The sequence below is a fragment of the Melozone crissalis genome, unplaced genomic scaffold (assembly GCF_028551555.1).
Source record: "Melozone crissalis strain CALT ecotype California unplaced genomic scaffold, PUWL_Pcris_2 ptg000014l_1, whole genome shotgun sequence".
In the NCBI taxonomy this organism is placed as follows: Eukaryota; Metazoa; Chordata; class Aves; order Passeriformes; family Passerellidae; genus Melozone; species Melozone crissalis.
The window spans coordinates 16,803,758-16,819,491 of NW_026535792.1; the positions used below are offsets into that span (position 1 = coordinate 16,803,758).

The 15,734-nt window shown below is 45.2% G+C and overlaps 1 protein-coding gene across 2 annotated transcripts in view; it reads left to right on the top strand.

Moving 5' to 3' along the window:
* SIN3A (SIN3 transcription regulator family member A) overlaps window positions 1–15,734 on the top strand; it is a 31,613-nt gene that overhangs the window by 8,132 nt on the left and 7,747 nt on the right. Inside the window, exons 3-13 of one of the 2 annotated variants that reach the window (XM_054272538.1) lie at window positions 925–1,101; window positions 2,519–2,625; window positions 3,100–3,382; window positions 5,572–5,841; window positions 6,520–6,672; window positions 7,452–7,610; window positions 8,837–8,926; window positions 10,307–10,425; window positions 11,945–12,155; window positions 13,622–13,738; window positions 14,431–14,669. In XM_054272538.1, the coding sequence (XP_054128513.1) occupies window positions 925–1,101; window positions 2,519–2,625; window positions 3,100–3,382; window positions 5,572–5,841; window positions 6,520–6,672; window positions 7,452–7,610; window positions 8,837–8,926; window positions 10,307–10,425; window positions 11,945–12,155; window positions 13,622–13,738; window positions 14,431–14,669 (1,925 nt within the window). The remainder of the gene's footprint in view (window positions 1–924; window positions 1,102–2,518; window positions 2,626–3,099; window positions 3,383–5,571; window positions 5,842–6,519; window positions 6,673–7,451; window positions 7,611–8,836; window positions 8,927–10,306; window positions 10,426–11,944; window positions 12,156–13,621; window positions 13,739–14,430; window positions 14,670–15,734) is intronic. The other variant, XM_054272539.1, reaches the window with a different exon arrangement.

The window sequence follows — 15,734 nt, forward strand, 5'->3', positions numbered from 1 at the left end:
ACAGGGAGCTGGCAGTTGGGAACAAGGAAAAAAGGAATCTTTTTAAGAGTACACTGGAGATAGCCTTTTCCTTCTCTTTCACTGACAGCTATTTGTAGCATATTTGTCTCTGCCACATTTCTGGTATGTTCAATCTTCCACACTTGTGTTGCTGGTGAGCTGCTCTCCCTGTCTAGTGCCAGGTTTTACACACAGCTTCATCCTTGCTTCTCCAGAAAGGATATTCACAGTGATAGTGGCAGCCACAGAGCTGAAGAGCTGCAGGCAGACCCTTTGTAAGAGGGTGTGTTGATACTGGCAGTCCTTCCTAAAAAGAACTTAGATGGACCAGCAAGCAAACCTTATTTTGTCCATGAAGATTAAATTAAGTATGTCCCATCTAAAAGAGGCTTGGATGGAAAACTGAGTTTGTGAAAATGATTTTCCAAATTGAAATTTTCCTGGTTTATGGTATGAAGAAGTCCTGAAAGTGCATGGTTTCTGTTCTTTCCTTGGTTTTCTAGGGGAAATACCAAGCTGGGTTTTCTCCTGAGCCTGCTGATGCCAGAGAGCCACAATTTGACTTTCAGTACCTAAACTGAATTATCAAGAATGTTGATTCATTCATTCCGATTATTACTTGTGACATGTAGGGAAAGGACAGAACCGTGGCTCTTGCCAGATGAAAAATTCCATTTTACCCTCCTTTTCCAGGAGGACAGGAAAGGGGACATACAGGACAGGCAGTGAGTGTGCAGGCTGGGGACAACCTGTGTTTGGCGCGTGTCTGCAGGGAGGGTGGGATGAGAGTTGTCTGGAGTTGGTCAAGGAAAGCTGTTAGCACTCATGGTTAAAGCTCAAACCAGCTGCCTCCTGCTTCCTTGACTGTCCTGCAGTGTCTGGGGAGTTGGGAGGCCGTGCCTGATGTGCTGTTTGCCTTGGCAGGTGTCGGCCGTGCCGCAGAGCTCGGGCAGCCACGGGCCGGCCATCACCGCCGTGCACAGCGGCCACCACCACCCCGCGCCCGTGCAGCCCCACGGCAGCCAGGTGGTGCAGAGCCACACACACCCCACGCCCCCAGCCGTGCCTGTGCAGGGCCAGCAGCAGTTCCAGAGGCTCAAGGTAACGTCAGAGGCTGCCTGAAGTCAGCCATCCTCTCCCAAAATTCCTTCTGCGGCCAGGTCTCTTTTTCCGTCCATTTTTAACTCCCTTTCCTTTCTCCCCCTTTCCTTTCCCCCCCTTTCCTTGTTTGGCAATCTATTCAACACAGAAATGGACTTCTCTTTCTGCTGAAGTCCTGTTGTTTCACATAGCCATGATAAAAAGAAATTGGACTGGCCGGGAAAAGATTTGTGGCAGGGAGGGAAAGGAGGAATGTATTGCTTAAGAGTATTTGGATGAATGGGTTAAATTACCAAAACATTTGGTGCTTTTCTGAACACATGGCATATGTGGGTGGTTGTGTGGGAGTAATTTGGGAGTAAGGAAGGCTCTATTCTCAGATTATGTGCTGTAAAACCCTTAAACAAAGAGAAAAGTCCACCAAAAATAACCCCTTTAAGTTGCTACATTTGGAGAAGGCACATCCATACAAATTGATGCCTGTTTCAGCTTCTTCCAAATACGGTGTGAGTCTTTTCCAGTTTTGGTGGAAACCACTGCCCTTTCCTTTTGCTGAATGTGGGAAACTTCATTTCTACAAACCTCTGAAAACCAGTTTCAAAAAGAGTGCTTCTTCCTCACAGTGAAATCCATGGAAAGTCCTTTGCTGATGCAAGGTTGGGGCTATACATGAGCTTTTCTTCCATTGTTTAATTTCAGACCCAAGAGGGGTCCCATGTGCAGCTCTTGCAGCTGCTGAGTGCTTGGCCAGGCTGCTGGAGGCTCAGGGACCCAGAGCTCTTGGTTTGGGCCATGGCTGTTCTTCCTGCACCTCTGAAAATTGGCTGTTGGTACACAAATCATGAACCTCTTGCTGTTTGAGGTGTAAAACAATTTGCCACCCACGGTTGCCATTTTCAAAGCCCTTCTATGTTGAACTGAAATGTCTGGCTTTTTGAGAGAAGTGCAAGCGTGTACCTGGCAGACATCTACTACACTGAATATGTCATTTCCACTTTCTGCTTATTCTTAGAGTTCCATAATAATTTCCACATATGAATGCAGGAAAAATACTCAGTCTAGTTCTGTTTATCCTAGCAGTCACTTCAGTGATGGTAGATTTGGAGCATGTTGGGTTTTGGGTTTTTTTTTTTCATTCTGAGTAATTCTGCTGATCTGTGTTGCTTTTTTTTTTTTTTTCCTTTTTGTCTTTTTTTTTGGTACAGTTTTATCTTGTGGGCCAGGAGTGGGGAGTGAGTACTTCTTATTCAAACAGTGCTGGTAGTACACAAACCAGGCTCGTGAGCTTTTTGCTCCTTATTTCCCTGCTCAGGCTCAGGGCTAACAGCTGTGTTTTCAAATGCTGAGTGTTTTGCAGAACAATGGGAGGTGAAATCAAATCTTCTCTGCTAATATGACCTGTCTGGTCTGTCTCCAGGTGGAGGATGCATTGTCTTACCTTGACCAGGTGAAACTACAGTTTGGTAGTCAGCCACAGGTCTACAATGACTTCTTGGATATTATGAAGGAATTTAAATCTCAAAGGTAACAAGCTGCATTTGCTTCTTCCTTCCAGAGTGTGTGTGGACATGGGAGCACAGGGCAGGAGCTGAATTCTGTCCTTTGTATACAGAATACCACACCTGGACAATGATGTAAAAGCAGTTGTGTGCTTTATTTTCTGAAAATGAAATGCATCCCTTCATTTATACTAAATCTCTGCCTAGAGTGTGAGTTCACAAGTTCAGCCTTGACAGCTGATTCATCTGGTTGTCTGCCCATTAATAATGGTCAGACTTGGGACTGGATCTCATGGATATAAAGCCCTGTCTGGGCTGATAAAATAATGCTAATGTCACTCTTGTGTTCAGCAGTCTGTAGGATTCAGTTTTGCATTGTTTTATGTGTTAGAGGTGATAAGGGGAAGGAAAAGTGTACTGGAAGATTGCTGTGTGGAGAACCTTGTCCCAGTGCAAGGTGCCAGGGGACGGTGACATTGTGATCTTATTCCTTGCCCAGCATCGACACTCCGGGCGTGATCAGCCGTGTGTCGCAGCTCTTCAAGGGCCACCCTGACCTCATCATGGGCTTCAACACCTTCCTGCCACCTGGCTACAAGATTGAGGTGCAGACCAATGACATGGTGAACGTGACCACCCCGGGGCAGGTTCACCAGATCCCCACGCACGGGCTGCAGCCCCAGCCGCAGCCGCAGCCGCCGCATCCGTCGCAGCCTTCGGCGCAGTCGACCCCGACACCAGCACAGCCGGCACCACAGCCCACACCTGCCAAAATCAGCAAGGTGAGGGGCTCTGGGTGACCTGCCCTGAGAGCACAGAGACCCTGCTGCCTCCAGCTGAGCCTGGTGTGCAGCTACAGGGTGAAAAATTAACTCCCACGCTGCTTTCCCACAGTATTCGTGAACCTTCATGTGTTCCCCTTCTGCTGCTGGATTAGTTTCTCGTTTTCAAACTTGAAGAAGTTAATTTGACAGCAATTCAAATAAGCTTTTCAAAACACTAAGGGTTTGGAGAAGCCTTGTTGCTGGCAGTGGGGAACTGAAAGACAGAGCATCTGGTAAATGGCACACACGTTATTCAAGAAGTGATCCAGCAACCTAGGGAAAAGGTTCCTAGTTAAAGCACTGGGCACACACTATCTGCCTGCTTTTGTGTGTGTTGTCTTAGACCTAAAGTCCCAAAAAATTGCCCATAAAACAGAGGTTGTGATAAAGATGTTCTCTTTGCTGTGAAAGTGTGTGGGTCATTTCAAATGCTTGAGGCAATTAAGCCTTTAGGAGACCTTCATTTGTTATTTGGTGGCCTCTGCATTGCTTAAAGTCTTGTTTTCAGATTGAATGGTTTTTGTAGAAGGGTCTGGTTCAGCTGTCAGGGTTCAGGAGTTATTGGCACCATCTAAAGTGCAAGAGTTTAGCAGAATTACCGTGGTGTTGCCTGTAGGTATTGGTTGTGTGTGCCCAAAACAGAGACCTTTGAGTAACAAAGGAAATTTGACTCTGGTTTAGATATAATCCAGATTCTACTGTCCAAAAAATGTATTTTATGTGAAACAGAACAGCATAATAGACATTCAAGGAGATTACTCCAGATGAAATTTTGTGTCTTTTAGCCTCAAAGTGCAAAAATACTTCAGAGCCTTAGGGAGGGGATCTCCAAAGTTTCAAGGGTTAATCCCTAAACTGTTAGATAACAATTGCCTGGAAAAGCTAAAGGAAGAGGTAACATGCAGTTAAAAAGCAGCAGGATTTAAAATGTGGCAGTTAGCTGATCTCTGGGCAAACATTGTTGGGACATGCAACTTCCTGCTCAGAAATGGCAAACAAAAAACATGCTGAAAGATTTGGTAAAAGATTTGCCAAGCTGGACCCTGCAGAACATTCCAGAATGAACTTGTCTGTGCTAGATTTCAGGGATTTTTTCTGAAGAGATACATGCTCTCAGTAAAGATGTAGCAGTCTCCTTCTTAACACCTTGGGATAAGTGGTTTTCTCCCTATCACACCTGCAAAGTGTTGAACTGTCCTTGCTGAAACTTTAAAATGAGCCTGAGGGACAGGCTAGACAATGAGGTAAGATGTCCCTACCAGGCAGGTAAATGCAGGACAGGATATTGTAACAGGATATTTATGCCCATCCTAAGACAGTTATTTAAATTCTCAGTCCTGAAAACTCTGTTTAATATAAGTTTTGAAATGCAAAACATGAGGGGAATAAGTACTTCCATTTCCATTTAAAATGCCACCTCAAAACTAAATTTTCACCTGGCTGTTCAATGTCCATTGAGAGTATTCAAAATAATTACTCACCGCCTGCTTTTTGTCTGAAGAAACTCGTGTTTTCCCTTGCTATTGCCTTCATTCATCCCACAATTGTTGACTAGTGCCAAAGTGACTGGCTGTGTGGGAGCCAGCCATATCTATGCATTTTGTCTCTGTTAAGTTTTTGAGGTAGTTTGTGTCTCTTGTCAGGTTTCAGTCCAAAGCAATTAGCAAGGAAAATCATCTTAATACCAATGGCTTGAATGGCCCAGCTATTTTGTCTTGGTGATGCGGTTTAGTCTTTGCTGGCCCAGTAAATATTTATCTATTTTTATTTATTTATTTATTTATCCCTAAGTGGGTTAAAATTGCTTTATCCTGACCGTGAGGGGGGTCTGCTGCTTCCTAACAGAGCCTGTGTTCTCCTCAGCCATCGCAATTGCAGTTTAATCTCTGCTAGCCCGCTAAATATTTATCTATTTTTATTGATTGATTTATTTATCCCTAAGTGGGTTAAAATTGCTTTATCCTGACCGTGAGGGGGGTCTGCTGCTTCCTAACAGAGCCTGTGTTCCCCTCAGCCAGCGCAGTTGCAGTTTAGTCTCTGCTGGCCCGCTAAATATTCATCTATTTTTATTTATTGATTTATTTATCCCTAAGTGGGTTAAACTTGCTTTATGCTGACCGTGAGGGGGGTCTGCTGCTTCCTAACAGAGCCTGTGTTCCCCTCAGCCATCGCAGCTGCAGGCCCACACTCCTGCCAGCCAGCAGACGCCGCCGATCCCGCCGTACGCGTCGCCGCGCTCGCCGCCGGTGCAGCCGCACACGCCCGTGACAATCTCCCTGGGCACCACACCGTCCCTGCAGAACAATCAGCCCGTGGAGTTCAACCACGCCATCAACTACGTCAACAAGATCAAAAACCGCTTCCAGGGACAGCCAGACATCTACAAAGCCTTCCTGGAGATTCTCCATACGTATCAGGTGAGTGTCGGAAATGTGGGTTTGTGTCTGTGTATGGTTCTTCCTCTTGCTTTGCTTTGGGAGTGCTGTCCAAAACTTGCATTTGGGTCTCCTGCTGTACTAGCAGTGGCCAGCAGGTAATCATGGACTGGTTTGGATTGGAAGGGGCCTTAAAGATCATCTAGTCCAACCCTTTGCCATGGGCAGGGGCACCTTCTGCTAGGTCAGGTTGCTCCAAGCCCTGTCCAGCCTGGTCTTGAATTCTGCTTGAACTAAGCAGAAGTCTGGCAAGTTCGAAAGATTACATAGCGGGATGAAGTAATAGATCTCAATCCATCATCTTTATTTGGAAGTGTCTGCAGTGCTTGTTTAAAAACTGGGTTTGGCTTTTTTCTATAAGCACGTGTCAGGATGAGGCAATGTGGCTGTAGCTCTATGTTAAAAGCAAAAAAAACCACTTCCTTGGTCAGTGTCTTACTGTTCCAGGGCCAGTTGGGCATTTAGGATGCATTTATAGTGTATATATAAGTATAGATATTTAGAATATATGAGTCATACTATTAGTATAGTATGATGCTTTATAAAAGAAGCTGAGACCTTTGCTGTTCCATTATTCCTGTCACTGAAAGTTTTTTTTCTTTGTCACTTGAATAGTTTGTGCATCCTTTCTTCTGACACCTCTCCTCTTTCCTCTGGCAGAAAGAGCAGCGTAATGCCAAGGAGGCAGGAGGGAACTACACACCAGCCCTGACAGAGCAGGAGGTCTATGCCCAGGTGGCTCGCCTCTTCAAGAACCAGGAGGATCTGCTCTCAGAATTTGGGCAGTTCCTGCCTGATGCCAACAGCTCTGTGGTGAGTACCCTTGGAGATTGGGTGAAATACCTAGTGCAGACTGTTCTGTATGAAGCCAGTGTTCAGAAAAATGTGCTCTTGCTCTAACTTTCCTGGGGTGTGGGAAGGAGATCGGGGGGTAGACTGTGTTTTCTGGCTACAACTTGTCTCTTAAAAAACTTTTATTTTAAATGCAAGATGGTTGTTCTAAGTTAGGGCTGTAACTGCAGTAAAATCCATTGATCATTAGAGCTATGAGCTTTGGGGTCCCCAGCACAGGAAGGACATGGATCTGTCAGACCAAGCCCAGAGGGCACCAAAATGATTACAGGGATGAAGCACACCTCCTGTGAGGAAAGGTTGAGAGAATTAGGATTGTTCTGCCTGGAAAAGAGAAGGCTCAGGGGTCACCTAATTGTGGCCTTGCAGTATCTGAAGAGAGCCTCAAAAAAAGATGGAGAGAAACTCTTTACAAGGGCATGGAGTGGCAGGACAAGGGGGAATGGCTTCAAACTGAAAGAGAGTAGGTTTAGATTAGATAATAGAAAAAAATTCTTCCCTGTGAGGGTGGTGAGATACTGCCACAGGCTACCCTGAGGAGCTGTGGCTGCCCCATCCTTGGAGGTATTCAAGGGCAGGTCGAATGGAACTCTGAGCAACTTGGAATAGTGAGAAGTGTCCCTGACCATGGCATGGCATTGGAACTGAATGACCTTAAAAGTCCCTTCCAATCCAACCATTCAGTGACATTTTGTGTGGAACGTAGCCCTAATGGTCTTGTGGGTTTGTCTCTGAACAAGCTGCTGAGCAAGACAACTGCAGAGAAAGTGGAATCAGTCAGGAATGACCACGGGGGCACGGTGAAGAAGCCACAGCTCAACAACAAGCAGCAGAGACCCAACCAGAATGGCTGCCAGATCCGACGGCACTCGGGCACCGGAGCCACCCCTCCGGTGAAGGTAAGAGCCTGGGCTGCTCCTTCAGGATGTGTCTTCCAAGTTCTCGTGGTTTTTGTGGCACAGGCTGCAGCTTGAGAAGATGGAAAATAGTGTTTTGTTTTCAAACCTTTCAGAAGTCCTTGTTTCCAAGCACAAGTGTTGGCCTCTGATTTTTGCGAACTGCTGGTGGTATCTGTTCCTGAGGGTGGGACATAGTTAATTTAATGGCTTGGGGAAACAGAGTTTTCATCACTTTCTAATAAAGATGTAGTTTTAATAGCAGTGTTTAATGAGGAGGAGTGATGGAGTGTGGAGACAAAAGTCTCAGTAATGCCACAGAATAAATTTGCCCAATATTTGTAGCAAGCGTTCCTAAGGCACGTAGGAAAAGATGAGCTAAAAAGGTGTGCCTGAAAGCTTTGTTGTAGTACAACTTGGAGCAGATGCAGTAGAATCATGTTTGCTCATCTTTCCTGTGATGAAGCTTTTAATACAATGATAAATGATTATTCTCTCAGCAGAGTTTGCCCTTTTCAACTGACGCATGATTTGTGAGAGCAGTGAGGCTTTGTAGTGCAACAAAAATTGTCCTGTGGCCAGGTGGCCTCGTGTTTGTGCATGAGGGATAAATTTGCCTGCTTTTTTTGAAGCCAGTATATCTTCCTTTGTCATGAGAAGCATTAGCAGGCATAATTGTACCATTTAAGTCCCCTTCTGCCCTTTCTCCTCCTCTTCAAATCGAGGGCACCAAAATAAAGCACGTTTTGGAGGCACCTTTCAGCCTTTCTGAGAATGGGGAAAATAAAACATCTTTCAGTAGAATGTAAGAGAAAAAAAAATTGTCATTCTGGGGAGGTGTAAGACTTGCAAAACTGGATGAGTGATAGGAGAATCATCTATTCTGGCAGTTTTCCAAACTAGTTATCAAAGTAAGATACGCTGTAGTGTGATTGAAACAATCAGCTAGTTACAGGAAAGGGTGAAACAATGTATTACAGATATATGGAGTGGCATGCTACTTATTAACATTCAGTAAATTAACTTGTAGCACATGCTTTAATAGACTTTTCTTCTTTAAAAAGCCACCTTTCCTTTAATGGGAAGCACATGCTGAGGTCAGGGGGCTGGCACTAACCTGTGATAAATAATCAAATTATCCCAACTTGTTGAACACACCTTTTCTTTTTAATTGCCTAATTGCCTTTTTTTTTTTTTTTTTTTTTTTTTTTTTTTTTTTTTGATAACAGAAGAAACCAAAGCTGCTTGGTTTGAAAGACCAGTCTTTGGCAGAAGCCAGCAAACATGGTGTGGGGACAGAATCTCTCTTCTTCGAGAAGGTGAGAGGCAGGATGCAGATGTTGCATGTCCTTGATGTACGTCCTTCCTATGTACACATCTGGATTTTTATCACAGTGAAGTGTGTGAGGTTTACACCACCCTGATAACATTTCTCAGCTTAACCTCAGATGTATCCTGCGACCTCTAAGTCAGATACATTGAATTTTTTAAAATTGGTGATATTTTTTACATGTGTCTTTTCCCCAAAACTCCTTCTCCAGCTTTCCACCTGCTGGGCAATTTGTTTGAGGGAATGGGATTATTTTCCCGTAACCCACACTCCAAGTGGTTTTCCCCTTTATAAGGTCCCCCTACAGCTGATGATGTGTCTTGCTGTGTTGGCACAGCTTGTACCCATCTACAGCCAGCTGGCTGCAGGGGGGGAGCTCAGTTTACAAAGCACCTGATTCATATTTACTTTGGGTTGGGTTTTTTTTAATTTCCCCTCAGAGATTAATCTAATTAATTGCACAGTTGTTACCTGTTGCTGGTTTAGCACACAGATCGAGTGAAAGGAGATATGGGATGTTTCCAAGTGGTGTACCTTGGTGTCTTCTCTGAGATGTCCATACAGTGCCTTATAGCTCAGAGGGGAGTATGGGATGAAGTTAAAACCATCTTTTAAGCAATATTCACGCACTGATGACAGTCTTGGTTGCTCCCTGCTGATCTGGTGAATTCTGCAGCGTGATGGGAACCAGCTAATGGTAACTGGGAACCAATTTATTGCTTGGAGGATGTGTAGGTGTTAACATGAGTAAACCTAGAAATCCCTGCTGTGGAATTATAACCATAATGATGAATAACTTAACAGTGATAGATCTGTGTGCTGTGTAGATCCTGCTGTTCTTGTAGCAAAGGTAGTGGTGTTGAAATGAATGGTTTGGTTTTCTCATTTTGTGAAGATCAGGGTTACAGAAGGAGGATTGTCTGTGACACTCCAAGCTGGAAGCAGGCAGAGGCTGGAGAGGTGTTACCCAGGGCATGGGTCTCATACCCCCCACTCCCTGCTTGAAATACTCTCTGAAGTTTAAAAGCAGCCTAGCTGGGTTTGTGGTGCTGCAGCTGTAACTGATGTTGTCCATGATTCCAGTGCTTTGTGATCCAGCTGTTAGAGGGTTCTCTGAAGGATTTAGTTCTTCACTTGCAGCTCCTCTCTTAGAGTAATGCCCCAGAGCTGACATTGCAGGGGATCCCAGCGTGGGGGTGGCTCCCAGCAGTACCAGTTTGTCTGGCCCTGTGTACAGGGCAAGTTCTCTCTGTTCAACTCAAAGATTTGTGTGCCTCAGTGGGAAACACAGTGTCAAACCCAGGTCTCCTGGACCTCCCCCAGTGAGTGTCACCCTGACAGCTCCTCTTCTCTTGTCTCTCTGGCTCAGGTCCGCAAAGCTCTGCGCAGCACCGAGGCGTACGAGAACTTCCTGCGCTGCCTGGTCATCTTCAACCAGGAGGTGATCTCCAGGGCTGAGCTCGTGCAGCTGGTCTCCCCATTCCTGGGGTAAGTGCAGCCCCTTTCCTGGTCTGTTCCTCTTGTGGAGCCAGGAAAGAAACACTCACCTTCATGGCCTTCTGCAGTGCCCTTTCCTGTTTCTTATCCCAGAGAGATTCCCAGCTGTGTCCTGACAGGCAGCGTGCAGGAGCAGTACAGGTGTTGCTTGCTGTGTGCCTTCCCTTTCCAGTAGGGCAAGCAAAATTATTAGCAGCCTCTTTTATTTCAGTTTCTTGCTCTGGAATCATTCTCAAATTATGTCATTTGAGAAAAGATCAACTGTCTAATTACACAGGGAAACGTCCCCCCAAAAAAGCAGAGTGCTGATATAAGCTCACTAAAGTTTCCAAAAAGCAGCTGAATTCTGTCACAAAACCAAAAATGTTAAGAGGAACTCTGTACTTTAAATCATGGAAATCATAATTCCTGTAAGTAATCTGTACTTATAGGAATTTATGATTTTCATGATTGTCAGCAGCATACAGAACAGCTCTATTAATTGGTTAAAACCAACAGATATCCTCTCATCTACTTTGGGCAGCAGGATTTCAGTGTTTCTTTTACCTGGGCACTGAATGGCTGGCTCCAAGGGAGAAGGCAGTAGCAACATAAATTGGGTTCAGGACCCCATTACAGTAGCTACTGTGCAGAGAAACTGCCCTAAGGAGCTTCCACTCACTCTGTAGGTCCACTGGAATTAGCCAGACATCAGCAGAATGCCTGATTTTAGGTAAAAAAGGTGCAATATTTGACAAGAAAATTCTGTACTTTTCTCAACTACTGCCTGTGCTCCTAACTATAGGGAAAGATAAAATATAGGGGTTTTTTTATTCTGGAGTTGGACATTGTCTTTTGCCATATAACAAAAAAACAATTAATAACTAGTGATTCAATTAGTAACAGGTTCAGTTCATCCTGTTGCTGGAGCTTTGCATGAAATAAGAGGATGTGAACAAATGCTGTATTTTAGACAAATAAATTTTTCAGGAAATTCTACAAACAGGCAAACTTGGGCCTTGCAGGCAAAGGTTTCTCTGTGATTCATGCTGCTCTGTGAAGTCTGGTTGAAGCAATTGCTTGGCACTGAAACCTTTTGTGTAGTTACAGAATTGCCTTTGGGTTTCTTCTTGCTGCCTCTGGAAAGGAAAGGTCTGGTTTAAGGTTCAAACCATTGGCAAACAATGAGCAGCCTGGCCTGAGTTCTGTACCAGGGTGGTTTGGGAGACGCAGATGTGGCTGTGCCATGAGTGCTGTCCCTGTAGCTAAAGCTTTGACAGCTGCTCCTTGCTGGTCACTAATCCTAAAGCACCTTAGCTGCACCAGGAGAGCAATCCCCACCTGATCAACAGCAGGCGCTTGTTTCCCATTTCTCAGGCTCTGTGAGAGTGGGGCTGAGCAGAGAGGGTCTTCTCACCAGATTGATAATTTAGAGGGTTCTCTGTAGTAATCAATTCTAGCCTCAGCATCACAGCTCAGCACTGTTTGCATTCTGTTTAGCTCATTTTTCACTTTGTTCCTTTTATTTTAGGAAATTCCCAGAGCTTTTCACTTGGTTTAAAAACTTCCTGGGATATAAGGAGTCTGTTCACATGGAGACGTATCCCAAGGAACGGGCTACTGAGGGGATTGCCATGGAGATTGACTATGCCTCCTGCAAGAGGCTGGGCTCCAGCTACAGAGCCTTGCCCAAGAGCTACCAGCAGCCCAAGTGCACGGGGAGGACTCCTCTGTGTAAAGAGGTAAGGCAGGGGCAGTGCACAGAGCAAGGCTCTTGCCAGCCTTTTTGTAGCAAAACAGAGCAAGATGGGGGATTTTGTTTGTATCCCTGTGTTGGAAAGGTTCCTGGGGGTGGTGGGCATGGGGCTGGGGTCAGGCAGCTGCTTTCCCAGCACTGCTCCATGCTGCTCCTGCAGCCAGGCATGTGTGGGCACACCAACCTGGCTCAGGATCACCGCAGTGTGTGTGGCAGCCCCAGGGGAGCACAGCTCAGGAATTCCTGGTGGCACTCCCATAAACATCTGGATCACAGCCAGAAGTTATTGCACAGGCTGAGGTGTCAGTCTAGGAACTGGGTTATGCTGGGAGTTGTGGTACCCACGTGGCTGTGATGGTTGGCATCAGCTCTTCTGCAGAAGTTTGTGTAAGGTTTGCATAGAGTGTTGGGAGGCAGCTGGAGAAAAACCTACTGAATAGTTATGATGGTTAATTACTGACATACCTAATGCTCTTACATCTTGTTTATGATGTGTTATGTGGTATGACCTGTGAAAGGAACATTAAGATTGCAAACTTCAGTAGGAGATGACAGAACTGGTTTTCTGTGTGATCTTAATGTGATCTCAGAGGTCCTTTACAAGGTAGTATGTAATTCAGGATTATTGCTACCTTTTTACCTAAATTCTCACTTAGTCTGCTTTCAGAGTTGTCTCTAGGCCAACTTTAAAAGAAAATCATGTTTTCTGTAGACAGATTCTCCCACGTATTCCCTCAGATGCATCTTTCTTTCTCCCTGAAATGCTGAATTTTTAATCCATGTCTTGACACGTCTCTCAAAAGCTTCTTGTGTGATGCAGTTACAAACTTTTCTCCTGTGAGAATCTAATGACTCAGTTGTTCAGGCTTTGAGTTTATGGAAACTGGATCTGGTTTTCAAGACTACCTGCCAAAATTATTGTTTCTATGCCTTTGGCCTCTTTGAGGTGGTTGTTGGGTTGTTTGTTTGCTTTTTCATGTTCTGCTCCTATATTGAAAGCTGCAGGTGCTAAGCTGTTTTGTCAGGAAAGGTGATGCTGGGGTATGGTTTTATACTTCCAATTAGCCTTATTTGGAGGCAGCAGCTGTGTCTTGTCTGACAGTGAGGTCTGCTGTGGTGACCATACAGTGTTGGTGGTGAATCACACATGGGGAACCAGCTGGTTGCAGCTGACTAATCCAAAGTAGCAGAAAAAGCTCCTTTCACCTTTATTTTCCTCTTTTCCATAAGGTTTTTCCTCACAGCTCCAGCCTATGAATTTTTCAGGCAGCCTGGCTGTTTGGGTTCTGGCTGTTTAGGGTTGCCCTGTGAATGCTGGGCTTTGGAAGGCACCCACACTTTTTCCAGCTGGAAATTAGATTGCCCCATCAGAAGATTGCTCTTGAAGCTGGCCAGGTGTGATCCCCTTGAACACTGACCACAACTCTTGTTCTCTCTCTGCCTCCCTCAAAGGTTTTGAATGACACCTGGGTCTCCTTCCCATCCTGGTCTGAAGATTCCACATTTGTGAGCTCCAAGAAGACCCAATATGAAGAGCACATCTACAGGTGTGAGGATGAGCGTTTTGAGGTAAATTGCTTTTCCTTGGTTCATGTCTCAGAAAGCTCTGTTCTGTGAACAGTTAATGAGTTTGATGTAATGGTACCTTTAATTCTGCATCTTTTATTGTGTCTGCCACCTGGTTTTTGGCATAAAAATTTGTTTTCTCTTCATGCAAGAAGCAGTGGCTGCATAACCACTAAGCTGCCACACCTGCCCCTCACCTTTTGTGTGGAGAATTTAGTTCACCCTGCTCTACATGAAGTTGTTGAATGGACAAGCATGGAATTGCTGCATCTTTCCTGCCCACATAGCGCATGAGAACATGCATTCCCCTGTAATCATCTGCAAAGCAATATGTTCAGGATTTTAAATGACTGACATTTTGACTGGAAATGGAAGTTAGCTGGGCAATTACCTGAATCTGCACAGATTTGGCACGTCCTTTTGTAGAGTAACTGTCAATTGTGTTCTATTCCCAGCTGGAAGATGTAATTTCTGAACAGTATCATTCTGGTAGCCTTTAAATTCTTCCACAGTATTATTTAGGGAGCAGATGAAATGTAATTGGATTATTTTAGAGCAGCTGAACACCAAAGTGCTCGAGTACACCTTGTTAAACAGGCGCAGCTTCTTGTTTCGTGTCACTTGAATGTTTGCCTCCGTCAAGTATCACGTGTTGTCTATTCAAATGCTACGGCTAATGGTACTCTTCTCTCCAGCTGGATGTTGTCTTGGAGACCAACCTGGCAACCATCCGTGTTCTCGAGGCAATCCAGAAGAAGCTGTCACGCTTGTCTGCAGAGGAGCAGGCCAAATTCAGGCTGGACAACACCCTGGGGGGCACCTCGGAGGTGATCCACCGCAAGGCTCTCCAGAGGATATACGCTGACAAGGCAGCGGACATCATCGATGGGCTGCGCAAGAACCCCTCTGTGGCTGTGCCCATCGTGCTGAAAAGGTACTGACTGCCCCAGCACCCTGCCCCAGGCTCCCCTCACAAGGGTGATGTACTCTGTGCCCTCCAAATTTATGGAAACGTGGCTGAGTGTGCCCTCCACAAGGCTGTGAATTTACCCCAAAAGGTGGTTGTGACGGTGTTCATAGGGGTTCTTGGATGAGGGAAGAAACGAGGATCTGACTCCATGTTTCAGAAGGCTTGATTTATTATTTTATTTTATATATTACATTAAAACTATACTAAAAGAATAGAAGAAAAGGATATCATCAGAAGGCTAGCTAAGAATAGAATTGGAAAGAATGATAACAAAAGCTTCTGTCTCGGACAGAGAGTCCGAGCCAGCTCACTGTGAGAAACAACTCTATGAGACCAATCACAGATGCACCTGTTGCATTCCACAGCAGCAGATAACCATTGTTTACATTTTGTTCCTGAGGCCTCTCAGCTTCTCAGGAGGAAAAATCCTAAGGAAAGGGTTTTCCATAAAAATTGTCTGCAACAGGTTGTGGCTGCCCAACCCCTGGAAGTGTTCAAGGCTGGGCAGGGCTTGGAGCAACATGGTCCAGTGGGAAGTGTCCCTGTCCGTGGCAGGGGGTGGAATAGGATGATCTGTAAGGTCCCTTCTGAACCAAGCCATTCCATGATTCTATTATTCTGTGAAACTAAAAAGTTCATTTATATTCTGGACAGTTGGTTGTTCCATAATAAACACCCAGAGGGAATTGCCCTCCTGAAGCAAAATCCTTACAGCTCAGCTGGAAGGATATAGAGCTTTTGTTGTCTCCTCTTAAACTTTTTTCTTCCCTGGTGTCAGCACTGTGTGTAAGATAAGGGAACTGTTGTCCCAGGGCTAACTGTGATCCCTTTCCAAATCCTATGGGTCTGTGTACCCAGATCCTGGTGTCTCTGCCATCCTCAGATTCCCAGTCCTGTTTCTGTTGTCAGCCTCCCCTTCCTCAGTTAAAAGGGAGTGGATGCTGCATCTCCTTGGGGAAGGTTGAGGGGATGTGTAAGCAGCACATGCTGTTTTATCTCTGTGGGGCTCTTGGTCCTGTGTTTTGGAGT